At 43.0% G+C, this 27285-nt stretch overlaps 1 protein-coding gene across 11 annotated transcripts in view; it reads right to left on the bottom strand.

The window, feature by feature from the left end:
• The window catches only part of PLCB4 (phospholipase C beta 4), a 473260-nt gene that overhangs the window by 132198 nt on the left and 313777 nt on the right, over positions 1–27285 (bottom strand). For all 11 annotated transcript variants that reach the window (XM_055543369.1, XM_055543377.1, XM_055543373.1 and 8 more), the window contains 3 exons: positions 20789–20869; positions 19146–19205; positions 17559–17702 (listed from right to left, as the gene is read on the bottom strand). In XM_055543369.1, the coding sequence (XP_055399344.1) occupies positions 17559–17702; positions 19146–19205; positions 20789–20869 (285 nt within the window). The remainder of the gene's footprint in view (positions 1–17558; positions 17703–19145; positions 19206–20788; positions 20870–27285) is intronic.

Raw genomic sequence — 27285 nt, 5'->3', positions numbered from 1 at the left:
GCATGCATAATAAAGGAGCTACGCTGGCAATCCTAGACAAAGTCAGTTGATAAAACTCAGGATGAAAGGTTAAAATAAGGAGCCTATGCAAATCACACAATAGCAAACTATTGAAATAGGAGGCCAAACAGCAATGTGGGTTTTGGGGAAAAAAAAAAAATCAGCAGATGGAAAACCCCATTAATGATTTCAAAGCCCTTTGAAAGTCAATAATACTTCTTTTCAAAGTTTCAAATCCAAGGGAACATTAAGGGGTGAAAAAAAGAACAACGAGAGCCTTTTTCCCCTTGACATAGTCTGAGTCTTCCACAAAACAAACCTTTCTATCTGCTCTTCTTTGTACGGATGGGCCTGGATAATATTTATACTTTCCTAGTCAAAATCAGTTTAGGCACTCACAGATAGTCAAAACAGTCTGTCAGCCTGGCTGGTTATCTTGACCACACTAGGTCAAAAAGAACCTCTAAATAGTCACAAGGAAGGAGGGGACACTGTGCTATTCTTGGTCGTCACCCAGAAGCTAAAGTGTCACATTCCCATTCCGAATGGGTTTCTGTTCACTATCACTCCTAAGAGACCATTTTTTCATCACTTAAGTGTAACTCTGGAGCTTCCCAGGTGGCTCTGTGGTAAAGAATCCGCCCGCCAATACACCAGGCTAAAGAGATGCAGGTTCAATCCTTGGGTCGGGAGGATCCCCTAGAGGAGGAAATGGCAACCCACTCCAGTATTGTTTCCTGGAAAACTCCATGGACAGAGGAGCCTGATGGGCTACAGTCCATGGGGTCACAAAGAGTTGGACATGACTGAGCACACACAGACACACACACGCCTGACTCTACCCATGACAGTCTGATATCTTGTAACAATGTTCTATTGGACCTACAGAATCTTGTCCTAAATAACCACATCTCATTCCAGATATCTACTCCGATAAATATACTGTTGAGAGAATCAGGATATGATACCCCAAAATATGCCATTTTGGCATAAGAATTATTTTGAGCTGAATTCCTGAAATTCCTTATCTGCCTAAAAGCAGAGCCTCCCAACGGAACTGGATTGTCATACTCTCCCCAGAAGCCACACTAATCTTCTCTTTCGGAAGATGAAAAGTTGACACCACACCCAAACAGAAATCATCCAGGACTGCCACACCTCCTGTCTGTCCTCCTCAGGACCCATTTATCTTCCCTAAAAACCATCTGCCCCTTGCCCCCTCTCCACCCCCTGTTAACATGCTATATGAACTCTAAAATTTCACTGCCCTTTGGGGCTTCACTTCTTTCTGTGATGCCCCTGTGCACACAAAATGAAAACTTAATTAATTTTTATGCCTTTTCTCCTGTTAATTTGACTTATTATCAGCCTATTTCACAGACCCAGCCTAAGTCACACATACATATATACATTCAGAATAAATGTATGCTCGTGTTCACTTGCTGTTTCTGAATGAACAACATACTATAAGCAATACATGATGCTCTTTAATGGCTCAAAAGGCACAGAGCAGCACCATTCAAAAAGAAAATGAGAGGGACTTCCCTGGTGGCCCCGTCGTTAAGAATCCACCATGCAATGCAGGGGACATGGGTTTGATCCCCCGTCAGGGAACTAAGATACCAATGCTACAGAGCAACTAAGCCTGAGTGCCACACCTAGAGAGTCCATGTTCTGCCAAGGACAAGACCCTGCCTAACAGCCGGGATCCCATGTGCAGCAGCTCAGACCCAATGCCACCAAATAAATAAACATTTTTAAAAAGAAAAGAAAATGAGATGTCATGTTTATTTTACATAACAGCATTGTATATTCATATGGAGAACTCTGAAATAATTGAAGAATTATAAGATTTTAAGAGAATACAAAGCATCATTTTATGCTGGTCAGAAATTACCGGTTTTGTAAGAGTGCATTTTTGGTCTCAACTGTCAGATTTGCAGAATCCTGGTGGTGAGGGATGGGAGTAGAGCTGATGATTTAAAAGGTGTTCATGAAATTGTTTCTGTGGCTGATGCCTGTATTTAAGATCTCTGAGGTCACTTTTTCTCCTGACACATGTCAGTTGACAACACTAGCAAGTTAAGCCATGACAAAATGAACACTACTTGACAGGCAGACAAATGCTACCTGCTGAGGGTCTGAATAAGTATCATCAGTCACGGAGCCTCTGTCTGTCTATACTTCCAGGCAACATCACCGATCAGTCCAGGCTGATCAAATGTACAGGTAATCCCACAAACCAAACAGGACTTTCAAGATAAAAAGTACTAAAAAGAATTAAATCAAAGGGTTTGAGTTTCATTATCTAATTTCCTTTCATTTATGGAAAAAAATCCCACACTTCCTCTGCTCTATCCCCTAAAAATTGGGGAGGGAAGGATGAGACATGGCAGCAGGAAAACAAGGACAATAAAAAGGATGTTAATGGTAAAGATGAATGACTGTCTGCATTATATTGTTCTGACACATCTGGGAAAATATTGGGCTGAGCAATGCCTCTATGACATCATTTGCTGACTTTTTTCTCTGCAAAACAGTAGTTCTGAAAGATATTGTGTCTCTTCAATAGGAATGAATGAATGAATGCATACCCATTTGGGGAAAAAAAACTGAATGTCCCTCCTCCTGGCTGAGACTGGTATGAGAATGTATCACTGCTTATGAGATAGCTATAGTAAAGAAATTCTGCTAAACAAGGCTTCCTCATGCTCATTTGACCAAAGAACCTTCTTTGCACATGGACTTTTTTTGCAGAAAACACTGTGCAGGCCTCCGATTTCGGGAGCACTGCCCTATGACCACACGTCCCAGAAAGAGTGACATTAAATGGTTACCTGAAAAGTACAGCAACACCATACTGTGCTACAAGTGGAAGAGACTAGTCTCCAATTGGGAGCTGCAGCAGAGGGTGTGCAGAACACAGGACCTGGAGTGGACCCAGGACCCAGGGCCCAGTGCCTGGGTTCAAGACACCAGCTCGCCACTTACTGTCTGTGTGAACTTGGGCAAGCTACTCAACTCTCTGGGCCTATTTCTTCCTCTGCAAATGAGAATAATCCATCTCACAGGACTGTTTTGAGAATTAAAGGAGATAAGGCCTGCCAAGCACTCTGAACAGTATCTAGCATCCAATATAAAATAAAAACTTCACTGCTGCTGTTCTTCTTATAATTATTAGGGGCCAGTGAACTTTATCTATAAAGAGCCAGGCAATAAATACTTCAGGAACTAGGGGCCACATATGGCTCTCTGTTGTACAGTTTTTACATTTTGTTTTAATAATCTTTTCAAAATTTAAAAGCCATTTTTAGCTCACTAGCTATACAAAAATCAGGCTGAGGGGGAATTCCCTGTGGTCCAGTGGCTAAGACGCCACACTCCCAATACAGGAGGCCCAGATTTGATCCCTGGTCAGAGGACTAGATCCCGCATACTGCAACCAAGAGTTCACAAATTGCACCCAAAGACCCTGCATGCTGCCATGAAGACTGAAGATCCTGTGTGCTGCAGCTAAGACCCGCTACAGGCAAATAAACAAAATAAACATTTTAAAAAGTCAGAGCAGAGGGCTGGATCTGCCCATGGACTGCACTATTATGATTATTAAATTATTTCCTTAGAGGCAAGAGAGTCTCATCTCAGGCATTGCCAACCCACCTCCTCAAGTGTCCCATCTTCCAATTATACCCCAAAGATAAGAAAACACACAAACACATGTAGGCCCATGTTACACACACATTATGTTCCCAACATTTTTTTTTTGCTAGCAGTAAAAACTGGAGCTATGTGGTAAATGGAGAAGCAATTTACAGCTAGTGACATTTTTCTGTCCCAGGGGCCAAAAGGTGAAATTCAAACTTCTGGTACAATTAGAGTAATTCATTTTGCATTCCCTTGGCAGAGTCATTTGATAACACTTGCAATTAGGGCAACCCGAGTGACTGCGGGCTGGGCCCAGGGCTGAGTCTTTTCTCAGGAAACCTTCGCATTCATGAAAGCTCAGCAGAGAAAACATGTCCCCTGTGAAGATCACAGCATTTGGAACAGAAGAGGCTGAGAGGTTTCCAGAGAATCTAGAGAGGCAACAACCTAGAAAACCCACCTTAAAGGTCATGGGGACTTACAGTTACATTGAAGCCCAAGAAAACATTTTAAAGGCCAAGAAAATACACATGATAAAACTGTTAATGATAAAATATAGTACTATGTTAAACTGCTTTCCTGGTGGCTCAGACAGTAAAGAATTGCCTTGTAATGCGGGAGACCTGGGTTCAGTCACTGGGTCAGGAAGATCTCCTGGAGAAGGGAATAGCTACCCACTCTAGTATTCTTGCCTGGAAAATGCCATAGACAGAGGAGCCTGGTGGGGTTGCAAAGTCCATGGGGTTGCAAAGAGTTAGACACAACAGAGCGACTAACACTTTCACTTTCACATTAAACTCTACTTGCATGAGCCCAACTTAGTATAAAAGAAAAGTGTGCACATTAAAAAGACACATTAATAAGAGTCAGACACGACTGAGCGACTTCACTTTCACTTTTCACTTTCATGCATTGGAGAAGGAAATGGCAACCCACTCCAGTGCTCTTGCCTGGAGAATCCCAGGGATGGGGGAGCCTGGTGGGCTGCCGTCTATGGGGTCACACAGAGTCGGACACGACTGAATCGACTTAGCAGCAGCAGCAGCAGCAGCAGCAGAGTGAGTATGGGGGTTGTAAATAGGGGGAAGGGAGGCACTCCTTAAGTGGACACGGGTCTTTCTTTGAGGGGTATGCTGCTGTAGAACTAGATGAGGTCGTGGTTGCACAGCACTGATACACTGTGCTCAGTCACGGAGTCGCGTCCAACTCTTTGTGACTCCATGGACAACAGCCCGCCAGGCTCCTCTGTCCATGGGGTTCTCCAGGCAAGAAGACTGGAGTGGGTTGCCATTTCCTCCTCCAGGTGATGTACTAAATGGCACTAAAATGTTCACTTAAAACAGTTAATTTCTTGTGAATTTCACTTGCATTCACTTGTGACAGGCCTCACCGGAGGCTTCTTTCTCACTTTGCTCCCCCTCTGACCCCAAGGAAACCTTCTTGATGAAAGTGACAAGGCGCCTGAGAACCACAGTGAAACCTCTTCCAGCTCCAGTGCTGGGTTCTTGCACATGCGTTTTGGTAAGGAGTTTTACTAAGAAAAATAACACTAAAACCCCACATTTGATGACTTAAGAAACTGTGGGGGGGGGGGGTGGGGGAGTGGTGTTTCAAAAAAATAAAGATAGTCACCTTTGGAAAGTTAAGGGGTGTAGAGGTGGGGAACACAGAGACAAGAGGTCAGGGTCAGCCAGCAGATGAGCAGCCAGTGAGCTCCTTCACACCGTGTGACCACAGCAAGTCCGGGACACTCACATCCCTCAGACAACATATTCTAAATTCACTGTCTCTTCCTCTCTTGCCCCAAAGTAACTAGGCCCTCAATTTCTGATGATCTTAGCAGCATGCTCTCAGTTAATAAGATTTAAAATCTCCTCCAATTTCACCTGGAACAGTCTCTTGATTTCAAACGTTTCTCAGGTCTTCCTCCTTGTGTAACTGCTGAAGGCAAGAATGACTTATTTCCTTGTATCCTACCTCCGCAGAGCTGGTCCTCCGAGTCTCCTGATGTGGAACCCATAGACTTGAGGGCCAACTGTATGATGCCATTTTATACAAGGGACTTGAGCGCCTGTGGATTTTGGTATATTCAGGGGTCGGGGGGTGGGGAGTTCCTAGATCCATTTCCCTGTGGATATTGAGGTACAACTGTACTTCTCAAACTTTAATGTGTAAAGGAAGTACCTAGAGATCTTGTGCAAATGCAGACTTTGATTCAGCAGGTCTGAGGATAAGCCTGAGACCCTACATTTCTAAGTTCCCAGGTGATGATGACCCTGCTGGTCCAGATCACACTTTGAGAAGCAGTGCTCTGCTACTGCTGCTAAGTCACTTCAGTCGTGTCCGACTCTGTGTGACCCCATAGATGGCAGCCCACCAGGCTCCTCCATCCCTGGGATTCTCCAGGCAAGAACACTGGAGTGGGTTGCCATTTCCTTCTCCAATGCATGAAAGTGAAAAGTGAAAGTAAAGTTGCTCAGTCGTGTCTGACTTTTAGTGACCCCATGGACTGCAGCCCACCAGGCTCCTCCGTCCATGGGATTTTCCAGGCAAGAGTACTGGAGTGGGGTGCCAACGCCTTCTCTGGCAGTGCTCTGAGCCCTGTTATTACCGTATTACCTTCCCTGCCAAGGCAGGAGACATAAAAGACTCAGGTTCGATCCCTAGGTTGAGAAGATCCCCTGAAGGAGGAAATAGTAATGCACTACAGTATTCTTGCCTGGAAAATCCCATGGACAGAGGAGCCTAGCGGGCTACAGTCCATGGGGTCGCAAGGAGTCAGACAGGACTGAGCAACTAAAATAATCATCTTTTTAGAAGGTCAAGATCATGTTGCGTCCTTCCTACAACTCAAGCGATGACCTTCTGTTACATCCAAAGAATCTTCAGTTTAGACACAGGGATCCAAGCAACTAATCAGTACCCTCTTTGGCATCTAGTACATGTTTTTGTTTTGTAAAGAAATTCCATGTCTTTATAGGGGAAAGTAACTTCAAGGGTCATTCACTATAACTCTCTTCTTTTAAAAATAAGGATAAGAAAGCCCATGTAGAAGAAATGATTTGCCCACATTTATAATTCATCAAAAAATAATTCTAGGATGAACAGCTGAATGAAGGAAGGAAAAAAAACACAGAGGGCATCTTCACTTAAAATGTCAGTGAGGTAAACATATTATGCAAACATTAGCATTCACTTTAGTGCAAGTTCATCCATGCTGCATGCTGCCTGTTGTCTCGAGCTGAGGTTCCAAATGATCCACAGACAAGTTTGCTGTTTGACACACACAGTGCTAACAAAAATGAATATATTTGTCAACATTTTAACATCAGGAAACTTCATGTGAAAAATCCAGATGTCCAGTATCTCATGGAAAAAACACCACCACCAACCATCTAGCAACCTCTGGGCCATGTTCTGATGGTTGGAAAACTGGCAAGAGGTAAGTGCCCCCAGATGGGGTATGTACCCCTCACTTCGCTACATTCTATTCCATCCCTGTCTGTCTCGCAGCACCTTTCCATTACTCACATCATCTCCCTGGCTCCCGTAGGCATCTGGGTCAACAACTTCTGGTCTAAAGGAACTGATTTTTGATAATACAGAGATAAAGAAACAATTTCAGAGTGCAGAGAGCACCACCATGGGTCAGACACTAAGTCTGGATCCTGGGACAGACAGTCTGGCAAGAGGAGCATGAGAACTGCTGGAGGAAGGGAGGGCAAAGATGACAGGCGGCCATGGAGGCCCCCAGGGCAAGTGTTACCCACTCCACACGCACTGATGCATACGACCCTCCCAAGGCTCAGAATTTCATGGTCTCCACATTCAACCCAGCTATTAAGCAAATGAGCCCCACTTTCTTTTTGGCAAGAAGAAAACACCGAGGTGAGATGGGGACACTTAAAGCTCACAAATACGCATCTACCCATTTGCTCCAATTCACAGCTTGTTCTTAAGAAAACTTTTTACTGCCCCTCGCTGATTTGCTTCCCATGAATTCGGGATGGTTTAAAGAAAAAATAAAACAAGAGCATTCCAACATTCACTCTTGGAAACACGAAACACACACACACTCACATACCTGCACCCCATCCCAAACTTGAGCCTCAGAAAACCATGAGACAATGTGGTGAAGAACTTAAATCAATTAGTATATTGGGGCTTGGACGATGGATAGGAAATGCAGATTTACAACTGAGCTCCTTTAGCATTCAGCAGGCATCGGCTCAGGTGAGCCTAGGCAGCAAACCAGTAAATGCAAGTTCCTCAAGGCTGCTCTGCAAGAGAAGCAGGAGAAACTCCTTACAGAGCTTTTCTGCAGGGCAGCATCTCTAACCTTGAGCTCCTCAACTTGAGCACTAGGGCAGAGCCTAAGATCTCACACCTTGGATTAAGTTCCCAGGTACCGCTGAAGCTGCTGGTCAGGGACCACACTTTGAGAACCACTGGATAGCTAACACAATTAAAACTACACTTCAAGAAATAGCTTTTTCCCACCTAGGGTCACAGAAATAAATTCATTTTAATCATGCTTTTTGTATTGGTGAATTCTAACAATTTCTGGTAAGGCCACAGGAATCAGTAGGTCCATAGATTCACCTGCCTGCTGCAGTCAATTAATTTGATAAAAACTTGTTTGGGTTCAAAGTGGCTTAAATATTTGGACTAAGTCCATTTGTATGCTAAGCAAATGGGGACTCAAACTTCATCCAGCATCAGAATCACCTGGGAGGCTAGTTAAAATATTACTGTAAAAATACTGAATCACGATGATGTGCCCTCAAATTAATGTACCATTGTTTATCTTAATTGTTTATACTGCTAAGTCGCTTCAGTCGTGTCCGACTCTGTGTGACCCCATAGACGGCAGCCCAGCAGGCTCTCCCATCCCTGGGATTCTCCAGATAAGAACACTGGAGTAGGTTGCCATTTCCTTCTCCAATGCATGAAAGTGAAAAGTGAAAGTGAAGTCGCTCAGTCTTGTCTGACCCTCAGCGATCCCATGGACTGCAGCCTACCAGGCTCCTCCATCCATAGGGTTTTCCAGGCAAGAGTATTGGAGTGGGGTGCCATTGCCTTCTCTGAATCGTTTATAACATTGCATATTAATATAACTGTTATATTAATCAGTTATACTTCAATTAACAAAAAAAGAAACAAAAACAGATAGCTGAGCTCCATTCTGAGAATTTCAGATTTATTAGGCTGGCATAGGACCCAAGAATTTGCATTTTTAAGGAAGTTCCAGGTGAGGCTTCTGGTTAGATCCCTTTGAGTAGGTCAGTGCTTGCCTATGGGTCGAGGACCTAGGTGAAAGGAGGGGAGCTCTGCATGAGTGCTAAGTCGCTTCAGTGGTGTTTGTGACCCTTTGCAATTCGACCCTATGGACTGCAGTCCGCCAGGCTCCTCTGCCCACGGCATTCTCCAGGCAAGAATAATGGAGTGGGTTGCCACGCCCTCCTCCAGGAGACCTTCCCGACCCAGGGATCAAACTCAAGAGTCTCTTTTGTCTTCTGCCTTGGCATGTGGGCCCTTTACCGCTAGCACCACCTGGAAATCTCAGGGGAGCTCTGCAGAGTGTGAGCAAAGCCATTAGCCAGCACTGACTAAATGTGAACTTGATTTTTCTTCCTTAACAAAACAAAGAATAAATCCCTTCTCCAAGAACTTTTGCAGTGATTCTTCCACGCAACATAATTTCAATTCAGCAGAGTGATTCTGACATTCAATCCAACTGGCCAAAATAAGATTTTATTACCTGTAATAAACTATCTGACCTTATCTTTTTTGTCTACAAGAAGAAGACACAACATTTTTGTAATTTACTTTCTACAGTATTCAATCATGGGCTTATTTGATGACTTGGTTACAAAGCATAATTTATGGAGTTTGCCAAATATTTACAACCTACAGAAAGTATGATGAGCAGTCTGGAAGTTGTCTAAACTCAAATCCAAATCTGTGCATTTTGAACTTCATAATAACAGCTTATTTTTGTAATCAAAATAAAATTCAACTTGGTATAAAATAACATATTTATTTGTGGAGATTTTCAAAGAGGGTTGCCTTTCAGTCTTATGAACAGTGGCTGTGCTTGCAGTTTGCTCTGTAGCAGCAGCTGGAACTAAATGAAAGACATCTGAACTCCCTGCAACACGCCAGGGACAAAATCTTCCCCCGCTAGCTGTATCCTAAGAGAGAAAAAATACATCAGAAAAACCAAATTTCTCTTCTAACTAAAGAAGTTTCTTACAATATTTGGCATTTTTTGTAGGGTTTATGGGCTTCCCTGGTGGCTCAGACAGTAAAGAATCCGCCTGCAATAGGGGAGACCTGGGTTCGATCCCTGGGTTGGGAAGATCCCCTGGAGGAGTGAATGGCTACCCACTCCAATATTCTCGCCTGGAGAATCCCTATGCGTAGAAGAGCCTGGTGGGCTACAGTCCCCAGGGTCGCAAAGAGTTGGACACAACTGAGCAACTAAGTGCACAGCACAATAGGGTTTATGGTAAAATAGTGGCAGAGAGATGAGGAGGATTCAGAAAAAAAGCTCTATTACATACAGTTTAGAAAAAAAATGGGAACTATCTCCTCCATGCAATTGTTTTTACTTATAGATGTTTTAGGTTATGTGACCAATCAGACACACCTATTACCTAAAGGCATACCAGATTTGAGGAAAAAGTACCAGCAATTTGCTAGCAATTCCTTTTAACAGAAGACCTTTAAGGAGAGGAAATGAAAGCAGAGTTTTCTAACTGGAATGACAGGAAGGATTTAGGGAAGCAGAAAATAATGATCTCAGTTGGAAAGAGGTCAAGACACTGGGGTTACAGCCTCCAGGCTTGTCATGGATCCTCAGCAACAGCCCCCTTACATCCTGAAAAGTGACTTTAAAAATAATGCCATGGAATCCCAGACATTTTGGATTATGATTGAATCACGTTCTCTTGGTTTTCTTATCCAAACATCATTCTCCTAGCTTTTATTATAGCTAAACTGTAAAAAACTTTAAGGTTATCACCTAGGTTAGAGTTTATGGATTCAGACCATAAACCTCAATAAAATGAGGGCAAATGTATGGACACTGAGGGGGAAAGAGGGTATGATGAACTGGGAGACAGAGACTGACACATATACACTATGGATATTATGCATAAAATAGACAACCAATGAGAACCCGCTGTGCAGCTCAGAGAGCTCTGCTCAGTGCTCTGCGGTGACCTAGATGGGGAGGAAATCCAAGAAAGAGGGGATGTATGTGTGCACACAACTGATTCACTGTGCTGAACAGCAGGAACTAACACAACATTGTAAAGCAGCTATAGTCCAATACAAATTAAGTTTAATAATGAAAAAGAAAAAATAAATCATACAAAAAAAGACAAGCGAGAAGAGAACAAACATCTTTCACTCTCCGTCTGATTCCACTCCCAGGCTGCCACTGTTACGTGTTTCTTTGTTATTCTGGAAATTATATTTATATACATAAAGGGACTTTCCTTGGGAGCAGGTTCAGTCCCTGGTTGGGGAGCTCAGATCCCACGTGTCCCGTGGGCAAAAAACCAAAACATAAAACTGAAGCAATATGGAAACAAATTGACTAGAGTTTAAAGGTGGCCCATGTAAAAACACTTTATATATACAAAACAACAAAATGTATGTACTGAGACTGATTACATGTCAGGCGCTGAAGGTTCTAGATGCTGGGGATGTAGCAGGGAATGGGGAGGCAATAAGTGAATGTATGGCGTGTAAGTAGTGGTAAGTGCTACGAAGGAAAATAAAGCAGGACAAGGAGTTAGCATGTGCTGAGGGGAGATGCGGCAGGCAGCTAAGGTGAGGTTCCAGCAGAGACCGGATAAATGTGAGGGAGGAAGCGCTGCATAACTGGGGAATCATGTGTTCCAGGCAAAAGGAATCGTATGCACAGGCGAAGTTCCCGAGGCTGGAAGGAAATAGGGAGGTGGGTGGTGGCAGCCAGAGGAAGGGAGGTGAGAAGGGACTCTTTAAGGCCCTGTAAGCCTTGGAGGGTTCTAAACATCAGTGATGGGATCTGAATTACTTCCTAGAAACATCCTTCCAACTGCTATTCTGGGAACAGACTACAACAGGTAAGGTCAAGGCAGAGAATTAGGGGAGAAATGGTATTGAGTTGGAGAGCACTGCAGTGATGGTGATGGTAGAATCAGCTAGATTCTAGACACACAGTGTTTGTTAACAGACCGATCAGGACACACGAGGACAGCGTCCGTGGCCTCAGCAACCGGAAGGATGTGGCTGGAAGGTCTGATGTGGCCTTACGTTTAGGATCCTATCAGACATTTATTCCACTGGGGAGAAAGCTCTATAAAATTGAGCTCGAATCTTGTTAAAGAGGTAGAGGGACTGCTGCTGCTGCTGCTAAGTTGCTTCGGTCATGTCCGACCCTGTGTGACCCCACAGATGGCAGCTCACCAGGCTCCCCCGTCCCCGGGATTCTCTAGGCAAGAACACTGGAGTGGGTTGCCATTTCCTTCTCCAATGCATTAAAGTGAAAAGTGAAAGTGAAGTCGCTCAGTCGTGTCTGACTCTTCGTGACCCCATGGACTGCAGCCCACCAGGCTCCTTCGTCCATGGGATTTTCCAGGCAAGAGTACCGGAGTGGGGTGCCATTGCCTTCTCCGGTACAGGGACCAGGCAAGCTTATTTACTCTTTAAGCAGAGGGCATGGCTGAAGAAAAGACAAGATGAGCTATAAGGAAGCTTTTTTAGACAAGTGTCATCTTTTATCTGGAGAAGGCGACTTGGCAGTAGCAGCAGCATCTAAACAAGAAAATGCACCATCATTTTCACCGTCTCGGGTACTGTGAAAATATTTTGTATTTATTTGAAACCTTAACTCTAGTAAAGTAAGATTCCATGTTAAATGTTATTGACTCTTAAAACACTCACTTGAAATAAGAAAAGATATCAGAGAACCCTTTTAGGAAGTGGAGGAACAAGAAAGTAAGATGACTTTCACAGAGTCAGGCAAGGTACCACATGGGAAAGCTGGTCTTCCGTAGACAGGACATGAATTGATGAATCCCATCTGCCTGGATTCAATGTTTGGTTAAGTGAATTTTTCAGAATCATTGGACTGTAAGTATCATACAAGCCCAGGAATTAAGAATAGACTCAAGAATCTCAAATAAATACTCCTAAGCAAAGTCTGTACTAGAAAGCCTCTTAAAACTTCTATATCACTGGGCAGACCAAGACTTGTCAGATGGCATAAAACAATCAAAGCATTCTGACCACCCAGGGAATGGCTAATCCTCACAGTTAATAAGCTATTTTTCAAATTTTGTAAGTTTCTGCTCTCATTTTGCATGAGTACCATGAGTTATTTATGTTTATTTCTATACCTGTTTGTAATAAAAACTACATCAATCAGTAAAAAACGCTTGTGGAAGGAAAGAGGGTGGCTGGTTCTTTCAGTGAATACTTGGGAAGATTTCTTTAAAGGTAAGTTGCTACGAATTTTTTTTCAAGTTCTATGTAAATGAGACAACTAAAAGATTAGGGAAAGAAGTTAGTCAGTTGTAGGATTCTGTTCTTTAACTGCTCCAAGAATGTCTTTAAAGTGGACTCAGTTGTGTTTTAAAGAAACCAAACTGGATATTTCAGACAATACATTATGGGTGAAGTACAAGTGGAAAAAAAAAAAAAAAAAAAAAGGCTTCCCAGGTGGTGCTAGTGGTAAAGAATCTGCCTACCAATTCAGAGATGCAAGAGACAAAGGTTCTATCCCAGGTTCAGGAAAATCCCCTGGAGTAGGAAATGGCAACCCACTCTAGTATTCTTGCCTGGAAAATTCCATGGACAGAGGCGCCTGCTTGGCTACAGTCCATAGGGCCACAAAGAGTCGGACAAGCCTGAGCACACACTGGCAAAAAATCCATCAACCACAACCAATAGACCCACACTGAATGCAAAGATTTTGGCCCTAACATTAAAAGATTGGCCAACAACTGTACCAAATCTATATGTTTCAAGTTAGCATAGAGTCTTTGTAGAGTTCTGTCCCAGGCCACAGGTGTGAGGCCTTGCACCAAGGCCACAGAAGTGGAGCCCAGAGCCAAGGGCACCTCTGAAGCTGACTGAGCCCCTTTGTAACTGTGGCCCCAAATGCCCCCTGATCATCACCAACCAGCTTCCTGACACCAAATTCAGCAAAAATGCCACCCCATGATCACCCTATCATGCCCTAACCAGTCACCTAAAGCCAAGCCTCCAGCAGGAATCTGCTTTGTCTTGAGGCTATAAAAACCGGCTACTAACCCACGGGAAGTGTCGCCTCTCCCTGGTCCGTCAGGAGTCTGGCCTGCTGCACTCACACTGCCCACACTATCTCTGCTCTGTGTTCTTAACAGACTCACTCCCTTCTGAAAGGCTCTGTGTCTGGAAATTCTTTTCCAACCCAAACTCAGCCTGCCATAAAAGTGTTTAAGGTCTGCAAGTGTAATTTTTAAAAATGATGGTTTGCTTTAACTGACTTCTGTGATAACATGAACAGAATATCGCTAGCTAAGAGCTGTTCTATGGTCCCGTGATCCTGGGCTCCTAAGTTGTACTCATGTCAAAATGGTATGACCACAAAAAACCCCAAATCTTATCTTTAAGTATAGACTTCTGCCCTGGAACACAAACTTTTATATCACGTATTTGTGACTATAGGGTTCAGACCATGGCTCTTAAGTAAAACAAGACTGCAGCAATCAAAGCATGGAAGTAAGGACATTTCGATTTACTGATCCAAGCCACCTTCCCAGGGCTGTACTTGCTCAGGGACGGGGTGGGGTTGACAGTATCACACAAGAAATCAGAAAGCTGAGTTTTAGGCTGGACTCTGGCCTAGCCTGCTGTGGCTTCCTCTTCTACATCTGAAAAATGCAGTGTCTCAGTTCCACCTCCAGCTCTGAAATTCTAGGACTCTGTGATCTGAACAGTGAATGTACACTGGGGGCTTTCGGTGAGAAAGGCATAGGCACTTTCCACATAACGCATCCTGTAGCCTACATAGCAATCCTACAAGCAGGCACTGTAATGCTGTTCCATTCTGAGATGAAGCAGGTGAGGCTCAGCGAGGCCACTCGCATGTCTCGGTCACTCAACTGGGAAGACGAAGAGGCAGGATGTGCGGCCAGGCAACTTGTTCCCTATCCCAGATTCTTAAGGTCATATGAGTCATAGGGTTTCTTGTAATATGACAAGTTGACAAAAGACATGACACAGGTCTACAGAACTGTCATTTTGCAAAATTTCAAGCATCTAAATATCTGTCTGATTAACAAGTCTGTCTCTTTCTGGGTGATCAGCATGGACTTCTGGGATTGAATGTTGCTATGGCAAATAGCAACCAGAAAGACCTTTGTAGCAAATAGCATTAGCGTGCACTAGAAACAACGCTTGTTTAGATCAGCAGGGTTCAAGAAACCATCCAAATGGGTGTTGATCTGAGCACCATAATGAAAGAACAATATTGAAAGCAACATCTGTTCTCCCAAAGTGAGGTGATCTGGAAAAGCAGCATAAAACCAACCAAGCCATGCAAGTACAGAAGCAAAGGCTCTCATGTCATATGGAACATCCATTCCTACCTGGACCCAGAACCACAGTTGGGAGCTTCTCAAACTTTATTGCACATATGAGTCACTGGGCAGGCGGAGGGGTGCGGAGGAGCTTGTTAGTAATGAAGATTCTGGATCTGTAGGTCTATGTGGGCCTGAGATTCTAATGTGCAGGGAGTTCCCACTGAGGCGTGTGCAGCTAGAAAGTGGACCACACTTTGTGAGTGAGGGTGAAAGAGTCTTGACGGTCTCAGTATCTGTAGGACTCAATTCTGCACCCCTTGATTCTGGGTCCAGGGTAAAGTCTTCTCATCTCAGTTTCATCAAATAATCTTACCTGGATATTCCCTGAGGGCTCTGAAGTTCAATATTTCTAATGATGACCTTTCTCATCCAACCCTGTACTGAGCTTCTACTTGCAGGATCAATGGGAAAATAAAATGCCCAGCTCCCAGTCTCCCAAACCCAGATCTCTGCCATGGAAGAGCATAGGCCCAGGCCTCTTCACATGTTTTATGCAAAGATAATGGTGCTCTGTCCACAGGTAATACTGCCCGAAGACAGACAACGTGCAGGAGAGTGAATGACATTCGAGGCTTTCTACTTTGAGCAATATCTCTTTAAGACTCACTTGCCAGGGCAATGGTGAGCTGCTTATGGTACTAAGACGGATCATAACCCAACACTTTCATAGCTTACAGGCAGGGTGGGTACGAATTATGCACTAACAGGGTAACCACAGACATATGCAGCAACTGAGATGCAGTTCATCTGAACTGAAAACGCGTATTATATTTTAACGACTTTGTATGAACAGAAGAATGTAAAATACGTTAACTGATTATATATTGATTTCCTATTAAAATGACATATTGGGTTACAAAATGACATACCAAAATTTAAAAAGATACATGCATCCCTGTGCTCAGAGAAACGTTGCTTAGGATAGCCAAGACATGGAACCAATCTAAACGCCCATTGACAGAGGAATGGATAAAGACGATGTGGTACATTCATACAATGGACTTCTACTCAGCCATAAAAAAGAATGAAATAAGGCCATTTGCAGCAACATGGATGGACTTAAGAGATGATCACACTAAGTGAAGTAAGCCAGGCAGGGAAAGGTAAATGCCATATGGTGCCGAGGATAAGATTACATTCCTATAGGGTGGATGTGTAATGGGTTTACAAAGGAAAGAATTTATTACCTTAAGGGTCTAAAGTTACTAACACCAAGGCCACTACTTATTTTTTCTACATACCAACTATTAATTAATACATATTCAAGGACACAATTCAGGGGATGTGGAAACTTGGCAACAAACATTGGCTCATCAATGAAATCTTTTACTAGTTTTATTCTGACAGTTTCTAACTCTCTGAGAGGCTCTAAGCTATTTGAATATCTTAAGCTTCCTGTGCCTCTTGAGGCTGGGAGACTGTAAACAATCGTATGCATAGCTGTAGGTGTCCGGGTAAACTTGTCAGGCGAGTTAGAGAGCCATCTGAGGGGTTTGGATTTAAACACTCCTAATTGCCTGGGAACTTTATTAATTGGAGCTGTAAGTTAGCTCTTTGACAGAGACAGCGAGATGGTGGTAGGGGACAGCCCCCAGTAAAGTCAGAGGTGAGAGCACAAAGCAATAAAGTAGGCAGACTTTGGTTTTTTGGGGGTAGATGCTCGAGAATATCCGAGGGCACTCCCGAGGCTCGATCCTGCCTTTGCGTATGCTGAGCCTCCTTCCTCATGACCTTTGTTCACGAGTGGAATGTCTCTCGCTGGCTCCCGGCAATATGGTATCACTTCTATGTGGAATATAAAATAATGGAATTAATCTTACCTGTGACTACCAGAAAAAATTAAACTACATCTGTGGCTTGCATTATATTTCAGCTGGGTAGTGCTGATCTAACTCTTTGCTAGTCAAATTGTGATTCTCAGACCAGCAGCATCAGCATCAACTGGGAGCTTGTTAGAAAGGGAGAATGTGTCCTCACCTCAGATCTACTGAATCAGAATCTGCATTTTTACTAAATCTCAGATGATTCTTGTGTACATTCTGGTTAGAGAGGTTCCTATAACATATCACAGCCAGTGTTCAGGCTGCTGGTATTCGTGAGTGACATGCTGAAAGGGTATTGTGCTTGCTGAATTTTCTAGGGCAACATTCTAGCAAGCAGTGGAAACTTTCTTTAAAATTTAAATTAAATTATACAATTCAAAATATATATCAAAATGACATTATACATGAAAATTATGTGTACCACACATGTCCATATGGGAATGGAAGGAGGCTGTGTCACGGAGGATACCTTAGTTATTTCTGGATTTTCAGCCACCATGTACGTGAAACTGATGTTCACCAGATCTGCACCACTGCAGACGCAAACTATCCGCCCTTCCAGATCATTTTCTGATTTGCCAAGAGCTTCAAGAGCAGCCAAAATTTTGGGATCCTATAGAGGTAGACAGATAGGGAAAAAATACATTAGATCACAGAGGATAGAAAAAGAAAATACATTTGATGTAAAAACATCCAGTAAGGCAAATTCTTCTTTCTATCTAAAAATGTCCAGATATCTAGTGTCATTCTAAAACTCATATAGGTAAAATCTATCACACTACATATTTCAGGATCTCATCCGGTAAGAAAGGTATTATACAGTCATTGATTTAGAAGGTGGGGAGGCAGGGTCCTCCTTTCAATTGAGGGCTGTAGCTATCGAGGGCGTGAACTACGGCAACAGGACTCAAAGGCTGTGCCTGAGACCTGACTGTCTGCAAAGGTCCAAGGGGTTTCTCACAGGGAGCAGTCGCGGGGGATTCACACACATGCAGGGCACTGCCACCGTCAGCAACCTCAAGTTGTTAAAAGTGAGACTGAGTCTTTCAAATAGCCTGGACACAAAGAATGAACACATGCATCTCCAGGAGCCTGGCCTCCTCATTTGGAATGAAAACTGTGTAAGTTTGCCCTAATTAGCAGATAAAATACCGGCTTTGTCCTCTGAAAGAACTCAGGCGGAAATGCCAGGGTAGTTATACAGAGATTTTAAACTAACATTAAAGAGGGTCACTAACAGAAACCAAAAACAAAGTGAGGAACAATTATAATTTTGTTTTGAACATCTAAAAATCTGCAAACCTGCAAGACTATTATGGAAAAGGGAATACATGCCATGCTGGAATATTCTAGGGGAAAAACCATCTTTTAAATTCCTAGCGCAAATAGCTTCTCATTCAAACAAATCAATCACTGTGAAGAGGCTTATTTATGTGCTCTGTCATTCTTTTTTCTCAGAGGCAAACTGAGCCTTCAAGGTGAGCCAGGGTCTGCGTGCACCGGTGCACAGATATGGAACTACCCGAGTCATCTAAATTTCCACATCAGCCATGGACCAGAAGTGACTCACTGTTTGCTGAAAAAGAAGGTGGGGATATAGGGGGAAGGGGTGCTTGTCAGATTAATTTCTGAGTTAAGGGAACAGTTTACTTCGATGCTCATATCACACAAGGGTCATAATTTTCAAAGGTTAATAACAATTTCTAATATAATTAAACCCAACGCAATACAAATCACCCAACCATTACAGATGAGATTTCTAAACTGTATCTGTTCTTCATTTGGGGGCAGTAATGGGCCTCCCTGGTGGCTCAGTGGTAAGGAATATGCCTGCAAGGCAGGAGACAAGGTTTTGACCCCGGATCAGGAAGATCCCCTGGAGAAGGAAATGCAACCCACTGCGGTACTCTTGCCTGGGAAATCCCATGGAAGAGTAGCCTGCTAGGCTACAGTCCTTGGGGTCACAAGAGGTGACACGAATGAGTGACTAAACAACAACAAAGGGGTTACACAACAGTCTGTGTCAAGAAGAACAACAGACACCAAGAGTGGGTACCTTCGGTGTGGCTCCCAGCCGAACACTGTTGATGAGGGAGCATTCTAGCACTTGGCCTTCCTGCAAAGACAGCACATAACACAGCAGTAAGTCTAAATTCTGCCAGACCTACAGCACAGACAGGTGATTTGCAAATGTTTGTGATGATGAAGGCAATGCTGATTCAAGTGAGGCAGAAGCAGGATTAAAAACAAGTAATAACAACAATAATATTTTTCAACAATCAAAAATAGTCAAGATATTTTCCAACCAAACTTTGGTCCGTTTATGTGCGTGAAGCAAAACCAACACGCTGACACTGGGTTGTGGTGAAGAAAAGTGCAGTGTTTACTGTAAGGCTCTAGGCAGGGAGAACGGGTGGCTCTCGCTCTAAAACCCTGAACTCCCCAAAGCAAAGGGTTTCAGCAAAACAACTTCAAAGGGCAGCTGAGGCAGGGATATTGCAGGGTATACGATCAGCTAGTGCACAGTTCTCTGACTGGTTGATGGTGAGATAACACGGTTCACAGGGGTGAACATTATTAATCCTGAGGCTCCAGGAGGCTATGTCCTTATGGTCATCAAGTACTTAAATGCTTCCATTGGGTGGGGGGTTTAGGATCAATAAAATAACTCAGGAAATGTGCATCAGATACGATCTAGGAACTTCAGAGAGGAGCTAAAGAGGCGGATATGGGGGAGGGGTCTGTTCTGGGAAGGCCCCATAGCATCCTGCCTGGTTGCAGAGACCCCAAACATTCCATTCCATATATATATATATATACACACATATATATGTAGAATGCAACTCTGAATAAGTGCAAAATGTTACTTTTACATATTTAATATTGTGATTACTGCCATGCATATTCGGAGAAGGCAATGGCACCCCACTCCAGTACTCTTGCCTGGAAAATCCCATGGATGGAGGAGCCTAGTGGGCTACAGTCCATGGGGTTGCAAAGAGTCGGACATGACTGAGCGACTTCACTTTCACTTTTCACTTTCATACATTGGAGAAGGCAATGGCAACCCACTCCAGTGTTCTTGCCTTGAGAATCCCAGGGAGCCTGGTGAGCTGCCATCTATGGGGTCGCACAGAGTCGGACACAACTGAAGCGACTTAGCAGCAGCAGCAGCAGCCGCAGCCATGTATATTATTAAATATATGTGTGTATATGAAATATGAGTGGGACTGTACTAACTTAAACTCTGATTCTACTCTTTAGAAATTCAGCTCAGAGTTTCACAAAATGTGAACGCTGTGCCATGTGTTAAGTCCTGGAAAGTGCCCTTAAATGCACCTCTGAGACTTCAGCTTGAATACCTCTCTTCTGGGAAATCTTTTTAGCTCCCAAGATTTAAATCAGACTTGCCTGCTTTTAAGCTCTTGTAACCTGACCTTCTCTTTCGCAACTCTCAATGTCTTGTAACTTTCTTTCTTTGGGATGCCCGACCTTGATTCTAGGCTGGAATCTATAAGGATCACATCCTTGACCATTACTATGTCCCCAACGCCTGGCACATGGAAGCACATTTTAAAAAGTCTTGAATGAATGAGTAAGTGTAGGGTCCGTACCCGCAAGGGGCTTTCGGTCACTTGTGGAGAAATGAAATGCCTTCTCCCTGAGAGCAAGAAGGAGCAACTTGTTTTTGTGCCATACCTTGCCTTCACTTCTCCAGGTCAGAAAGAAGCCAAATTCATCTACTTTGAAGAGGCAGTTGGGTTCAAACACAAAGGATTCCTGTGAAAAAGAAATGTGTTGATCTGCATGACTCACACCATTTTGAATCTAATAAAAATGCAAATATCTTTTAGCATCTAAACAAGAGATAAATGCATCCTGAATCTAATGACCACATTTCTCATTATATTATGTAACATTTTCATTTTGAAAATTTCTTGCATTCACTTTTGCATTGAAAGACTGATCAATTTTATATAGCATCTTCCTTTAAGGCAGTTTTAAGAACAAAACACACTAATGTTCTGAAGGTACATAGGGAAGCTTTCTCTAAGATTTCGGGAAAAAGAGCTCCTGGAAAGGATTCCCAGGTTTCAGCCAACTGGTCTCACTCCACACAAGAGGAATTGTTGCTGGTCTCTAACATAAATCAAAAATCAGGAGATAATTTTTTTTTTAATCACTGATTTTTTTTTTTCTCTACAGAATTCAGCATTCAGAGGATTACTCACATAACTCCTGAGGTTTCTGCTTGTATATCCAATCTCACTGGGTGTTCCATAAACTGGGAGTTCAGCAAGAGTTTGAGCTACTCAAGTGTAGTCATGGGAGCAGCAGCATCAACCTCACTTGGGAGTCTGACTGCATTGGCAGAATCTAGGGCTCCAGGCCAGACAGACTGAATCAGAGTCTCTGGGGTGGGAACCAGAAATCTGTGTTCCAATAAGCCCTCCAGGTGATTCTAATACACAGTAAAAATCTAAGAACCACTGCTGTGGACATCAGGATCAGATCAAGATGGAATGTTAGCCAAATGCAGGGGCCCCATAGCAGCTAAGTTGTATTTCCCAAAGGATTCCTGGTCTAGCAAGAAGGCACCATTGTTCTTAAAAACTCCAGGCAAGTCCTATGTCAATGAAAGCAAAAGGGCCCCCAGGAAATGAACCCAGATGCCCTCTGCCCTCTGCCTGCATTACACCAAGACTTGGCACTCACACGTCAACAGATCCACTTCTCGTGACCTAAAGAACTTATCCTCCTAGATAATTATAACACTGCTATAGGAGCTGCTTGGCAAACAGGAACGGTGTGTGACTTCAAACAAACAGAGAGCAATCACTGGATTAAGATTTTAAGCATAGTCCAGACTCTCAATTCAAAACTTATTTTTCTAAATTTCAAGGAAGTAGCGACATTTATCAAGGTAAATCCAATGTCAATGTCACATTTTAGAGTCCCAGGGGCCCTGAACAAAAATTTGTGTAGTTTTCTGACAGGTGAAGAATTATCATGTGCAAGCAGTCACCACGATGAATAAGATGAAGGAAGGGCATTATGTGACCTTTGTTTATGGAATAAAAATCCAATTCTGCCACTTATTATTTACTTTCTCAAACAAAGACGCTAAGTCTCTGAATCCTTACCTAACAGAAGGAAATATTTACATCTACCTTTTAGGCAATGAAATGAGGTGATAAATGCAGAGCACTTTTACATTTTACCATGAATGTGAGCCCACTGTTACAGTTCAGCAAGCAGTAGCTACCATCCTTTATCCCTGGCTCAAGTTTACATTTGTGGTAGCAAATTATTAACAATGTGAACTTGTCAATATGTAATGTTTTTGACCCACAGAAATGCACTTCTGGATGGTTCAGCTTTTTAGGAAAGGTTTGACCCAGAAGTGGACACTTTAGATGGGTCTTAGAGGAGGAGCAGCAGCTATCCAGGTGAAGCAGCGTGGCAGGCATGCAGGACTGCTGACAGGAGGGGCTTCGGAGGAGGTGATGCGGTAGGTCCACCTTAAGGGGATGATGGAGATGAGACTAGACACATAAATAAGGCTAGATCGAAGGGTGGGGTACACCATACAAAAAGGTATTAAATGTAACCCAAAGGTCTTGAATCATTACTGATTGAGAAACGAGAATAATCAAACTATGAGAATGAACACATTGTAGAATACTTTCCAAGCAATATCTTAATAGTAATAAAGAATTTCAGTGTTCAAAAGTATGACCTAAAATGGTGTTTACAGAGTAGACCTACAATGAATCAGCTACCATCATTATTTATTTATGTGTACCCAATCCAATTCCAAATAGGGATTTGGAATGATCTAGGAAATATACATGATAAATAAGAATGATTTTCCAGCTTATTTTCAGGTGGAACTTACAGTTCCTTGGCCTCCTTAATCGCAAAGTTTTTTTCTTTCTTCCTCTCTCAGTTACTTAGTACCCTCTGACTTTACCATTACTACCTGGGAATTTGGATTCCTAACATCCCATTCTTGGATCATCTGATGCTTTTAACCCCTAGCTCTATAGTCTTCACTCTGCTATATTAATCCGAGTACCTACAACTTCCTACTTATTAATCCTGCCCACCTCTTGCTAACCACCAGGCTTCCCTTGCTTTTACTTCCATCCTTGTCTAGTTTATTTCCGTGGTCCAACATTACATCACTTCCTCACAGACACTTCAACTTCTATGTCTCATTTTCCATTTTCATGGCCAAAAAACTAAGTCCATCCTGTCCATTTTTTAATCACTAAATTTGATGGAGAAAATTACAAAACTAGATTGCCTGGCTTTGGTTTAAATTCAAGATTATAAACTTCAAATGGATAGTCCACATGACTTTCAACCTTATAATTCTTTCTTTTAAAGTTCCCCACCCTTCAAAAGGATTATCTCAGTGCTTCTCAAACTCCTTTACTCCTAGCCGATTACTGAGCTTCATTGATTAAATAAAGGAAACTCATCAGATGAGAACTTTCTCCATCCTTCCTCCTAATAACGTATGCTTTCACCCATCAAAGGTCAATCCCTCCGCTTCTGCTCCAGATTCCATCCTCTTTCACCTACACAAGGATTTCAGTCTTCTATGTATTGTCATCCAATACACATCAGTTTTTCTCTCTATGAGGTCATTCCTATCAGCACACAAATAAGTCCCAGCCATCCCCACCTACTCCTTCACTTACTCCCTCATGTCTCTGATCCATTTTAAGGGCACAGTATCTTGAAGAGTTTGTCTCCAGCCACTGTCTCTATTCTTTCTCTTCCATACCATCTCTGACCAATTCCATCTGCCTTCTGTTCCTCCCACTTGCTAACATATTTCTGCCGGGTTCACTGTGACTCACTTTCATGCTGCCATATGCAGGGCACACTTTGATTTGCTCTTCTACATGTTCAACATTACAACTTCTTACATGATCCACAGAAGTTGGCTCTGGGGATTGTTATCTATGTTCTGAGACCTCCTTTAATGCTAAAGCTTTAACACCATCTACTTCTTGATGACTCCCAAATTATAGTAGCAGCCCCGTCCTCTCTGGGTTCTCAGTTCAGACATCTAACTCTCTTCTTGACTTCTTCACATGAATGTCTCTAAATTAACTCATCCATAACCAAATTCTGTATTCCTCACCCTCTTTCCCAAGCCTTTCCATCACAAGACATTCTGGGCTCAATACTTGTCACTAGTGTACTGATTTACTGAAACTACAATCATCCTTGACTTTCCATTAACAAGTCCATTTTCATAGCATCCATCTCCACCACCACCACCACCACCACCACGGTCCAGAGCATCACCATCTTTTTCATAGATTGATCAACTCATTTCTACTCTTTCCTTCACAGCAGCCAGACTGATTCTTCAAATAGTGAAGTCACTTAATAGATCCCTATCATATTTAGGGTGAATTCCCTGGTGGCTCAGACGGTACAGCGTCTGTCTACAGTGCGGGAGACCTGGGTTTGATCCCTGGGTCAGGAAGATTCCTTGGAGAAGGAAATGGCAACCCATTCCAGTACTCTTGCCTGGAAAATCCCATGGACGGAGGAGCTTGGTGCAGGCTACTGTCCATGGGGTCGCAAAAAGTCAGGCACGACTGAGCAACTTCACTTTCGCTTTCACTTTATCATATTTAGGAGAAAATCCCAACTCCTAGCATGGGCTAAAAGGTCCTGTGTAATCTGGGTCTTAGAGACCTGATCACACATCATTTTCTGTCTTTGTTTTCCTTCTTGTTCACTACACCCATCAGTACTCTTTTCCTTAAGAGAACTTCTTAAGCTCTTCTAGCCTCAGGGCCTTTGCACTGGCTGTTCCTCCTTCCTAGAAGTCTCTTCCTACTGTCTTTAGCTTCTCTTCATCCTACAGGCCTCACTTTAACTCTTCCCTCTTCAGAGGGGATATTTCCTTGACCTCCCTAATAGGTCTCTCATTTTATTTTCTAAGATAGCATCTTGATTATTTCTTTGCTTGCAACTAACACAGTCTGCAATTATTTCATTTCTTTGTTTATTGACTCATGGCTTGGTTCCTACACCCGAGTTTAACCTCCATGAGGGTAGAGTCCTTGAAACTTTCTTGTTCACCTTTGTCCTTCAAGCAGCTAGCATATCAAAGACACACTGAAAGTAAATTCATACACCAAAAATTTAAATGAATTATTTTTTTTCAAAGATACTTCACAGTAGACCAATATACAAAATGTAAACAAGAAGTCACTCAAGTTGAGGGGGTTACACCAGGCCCCCATAAGGGTGACTCTCTGGAGGGCTCCCATGAACAGACAGACAAACGTAAGGCCACTAATGCTTAGGCTGCCTGCCTGGAAAAGCAGAAGCTTTATCTAATTCATACAAGCTCATCTTAGAGGTATGGTAAGCTCATCTTACCATCTTACTATAGATCTAGAGGAGCTATTTCACGTTCAAGGTCAAAAGGGGCGGCGGTGAGGAGATACCCCTTGTCCAAGGTAAGGAGCAGCGGCTGCACTTTGCTGGAGCAGCCGTGAAGAGATACCCCACGTCCAAGGTAAGAGAAACCCAAGTAAGATGGTAGGTGTTGCAAGAGGGCATCAGAGGGCAGACACGCTGAAACCATACTCACAGAAAACTAGTCAATCTAATCACACTACGACCACAGCCTTGTCTAACTCAATGAAACTAAGCCATGCCTGTGGGGCCACCCAAGACGGATGGGTCATGGTGGAGAGGTCTGACAGAATGTGGTCCACTGGAGAAGGGAATGGCAAACCTATTCAGTATTCTTGCCTTGAGAACCCCATGAACAGTATGAAAGGGCAAAATGATAGGACACTGAAAGAGGAACTCCCCAGGTCAGTAGGTACCCCATATACTACTGGAGATCAGTGGAGAAATAACTCCAGAAAGAATGAAGGGATGGAGACAAAGCAAAAAGAATACCCAGCTGTGGATGGGACTGGTGATGGAAGCAAGGTCCAGTGCTATAAAGAGCAATATTGCACAGGAACCTGGAATGTCAGGTCCATGAATCAAGGCAAATTGAAAGTGGTCAAACAAGAGATGGCAAGAGTGAACGTCGACATTCTAGGAATCAGCGAACTAAAATGGACTGGAATGGGTGAATTTAATTCAGATGACCATTATATCTACTACTGTGGGCAGGAATCCCTCAGAAGAAATGGAGTAGCCATCATGGTCAACAAAAGAGTCCGAAATGCAGTACTTGGATGCAATCTCAAAAACGACAGAATGATCTCTGTTCTTTTCCAAGGCAAACCATTCAATATCACAGTAATCCAAGTCTATGCCCCAACCAGTAACACTGAAGAAGCTGAAGTTGAACGGTTCTATGAAGACCAACAAGACCTTCTAGAACTAACACCCAAAAAAGATGTCCTTTTCATTATAGGGGACTGGAATGCAAAAGTAGGAAGTCAAGAAACACCTGGAGTAACAGGCAAATTTGGCCTTGGAATACAGAACAAAGCAGGGCAAAGACAAATAGAGTTTTGCCAAGAGAACGCACTGGTCATAGCAAACACCCTTTTCCAACAACACAAGAGAAGACTCTACACATGGACATCACCAGTTGGTCAACACCAAAATCAGATTGATTATATTCTTTGCAGCCAAAGATGGAGAAGCTCTATACAGCCAACAAAAACAAGACCAGGAGCTGACTGTGGCTCAGATCATGAACTCCTTTTTGCAAAATTCAGACTGAAATTGAAGAAAGTAGGGAAAACCACTAGACCATTCAGGTATGACCTAAATCAAATCCCTTATGATTATACAGTGGAAGTAAGAAATAGATTTAAGGGACTAGATCTGATAGATACAGTGCCTGATGAACTATGGACGGAGGTTCGTGACATTGTACAGGAGACAGGGATCAAGACCATCCCCATGGAAAAGAAATGCAAAAAAGCAAAATGGCTGTCTGGGGAGGCCTTATAAATAGCTGTGAAAAGAAGAGAAGCGAAAAGCAAAGGAGAAAAGGAAAGATATAAACATCTGAATGCAGAGTTCCAAAGAATAGCAAGAAGAGACAAGAAAGCCTTCCTCAACGATCAACGCAAAGAAGCACAGGAAAACAACAGAATGCGAAAGACTAGAGATCTCGTCAAGAAAATTAGAGATACCAAGGGAACATTTCAGGCAAAGATGGGCTCGATAAAGGACAGAAA

Source organism: Bubalus kerabau, chromosome 13, assembly GCF_029407905.1.
Source record: "Bubalus kerabau isolate K-KA32 ecotype Philippines breed swamp buffalo chromosome 13, PCC_UOA_SB_1v2, whole genome shotgun sequence".
NCBI lineage: Eukaryota > Metazoa > Chordata > Mammalia > Artiodactyla > Bovidae > Bubalus > Bubalus kerabau.
Note: the sequence above shows the minus strand (reverse complement) of the source record. Positions and strands in the feature narration are given on the sequence as shown.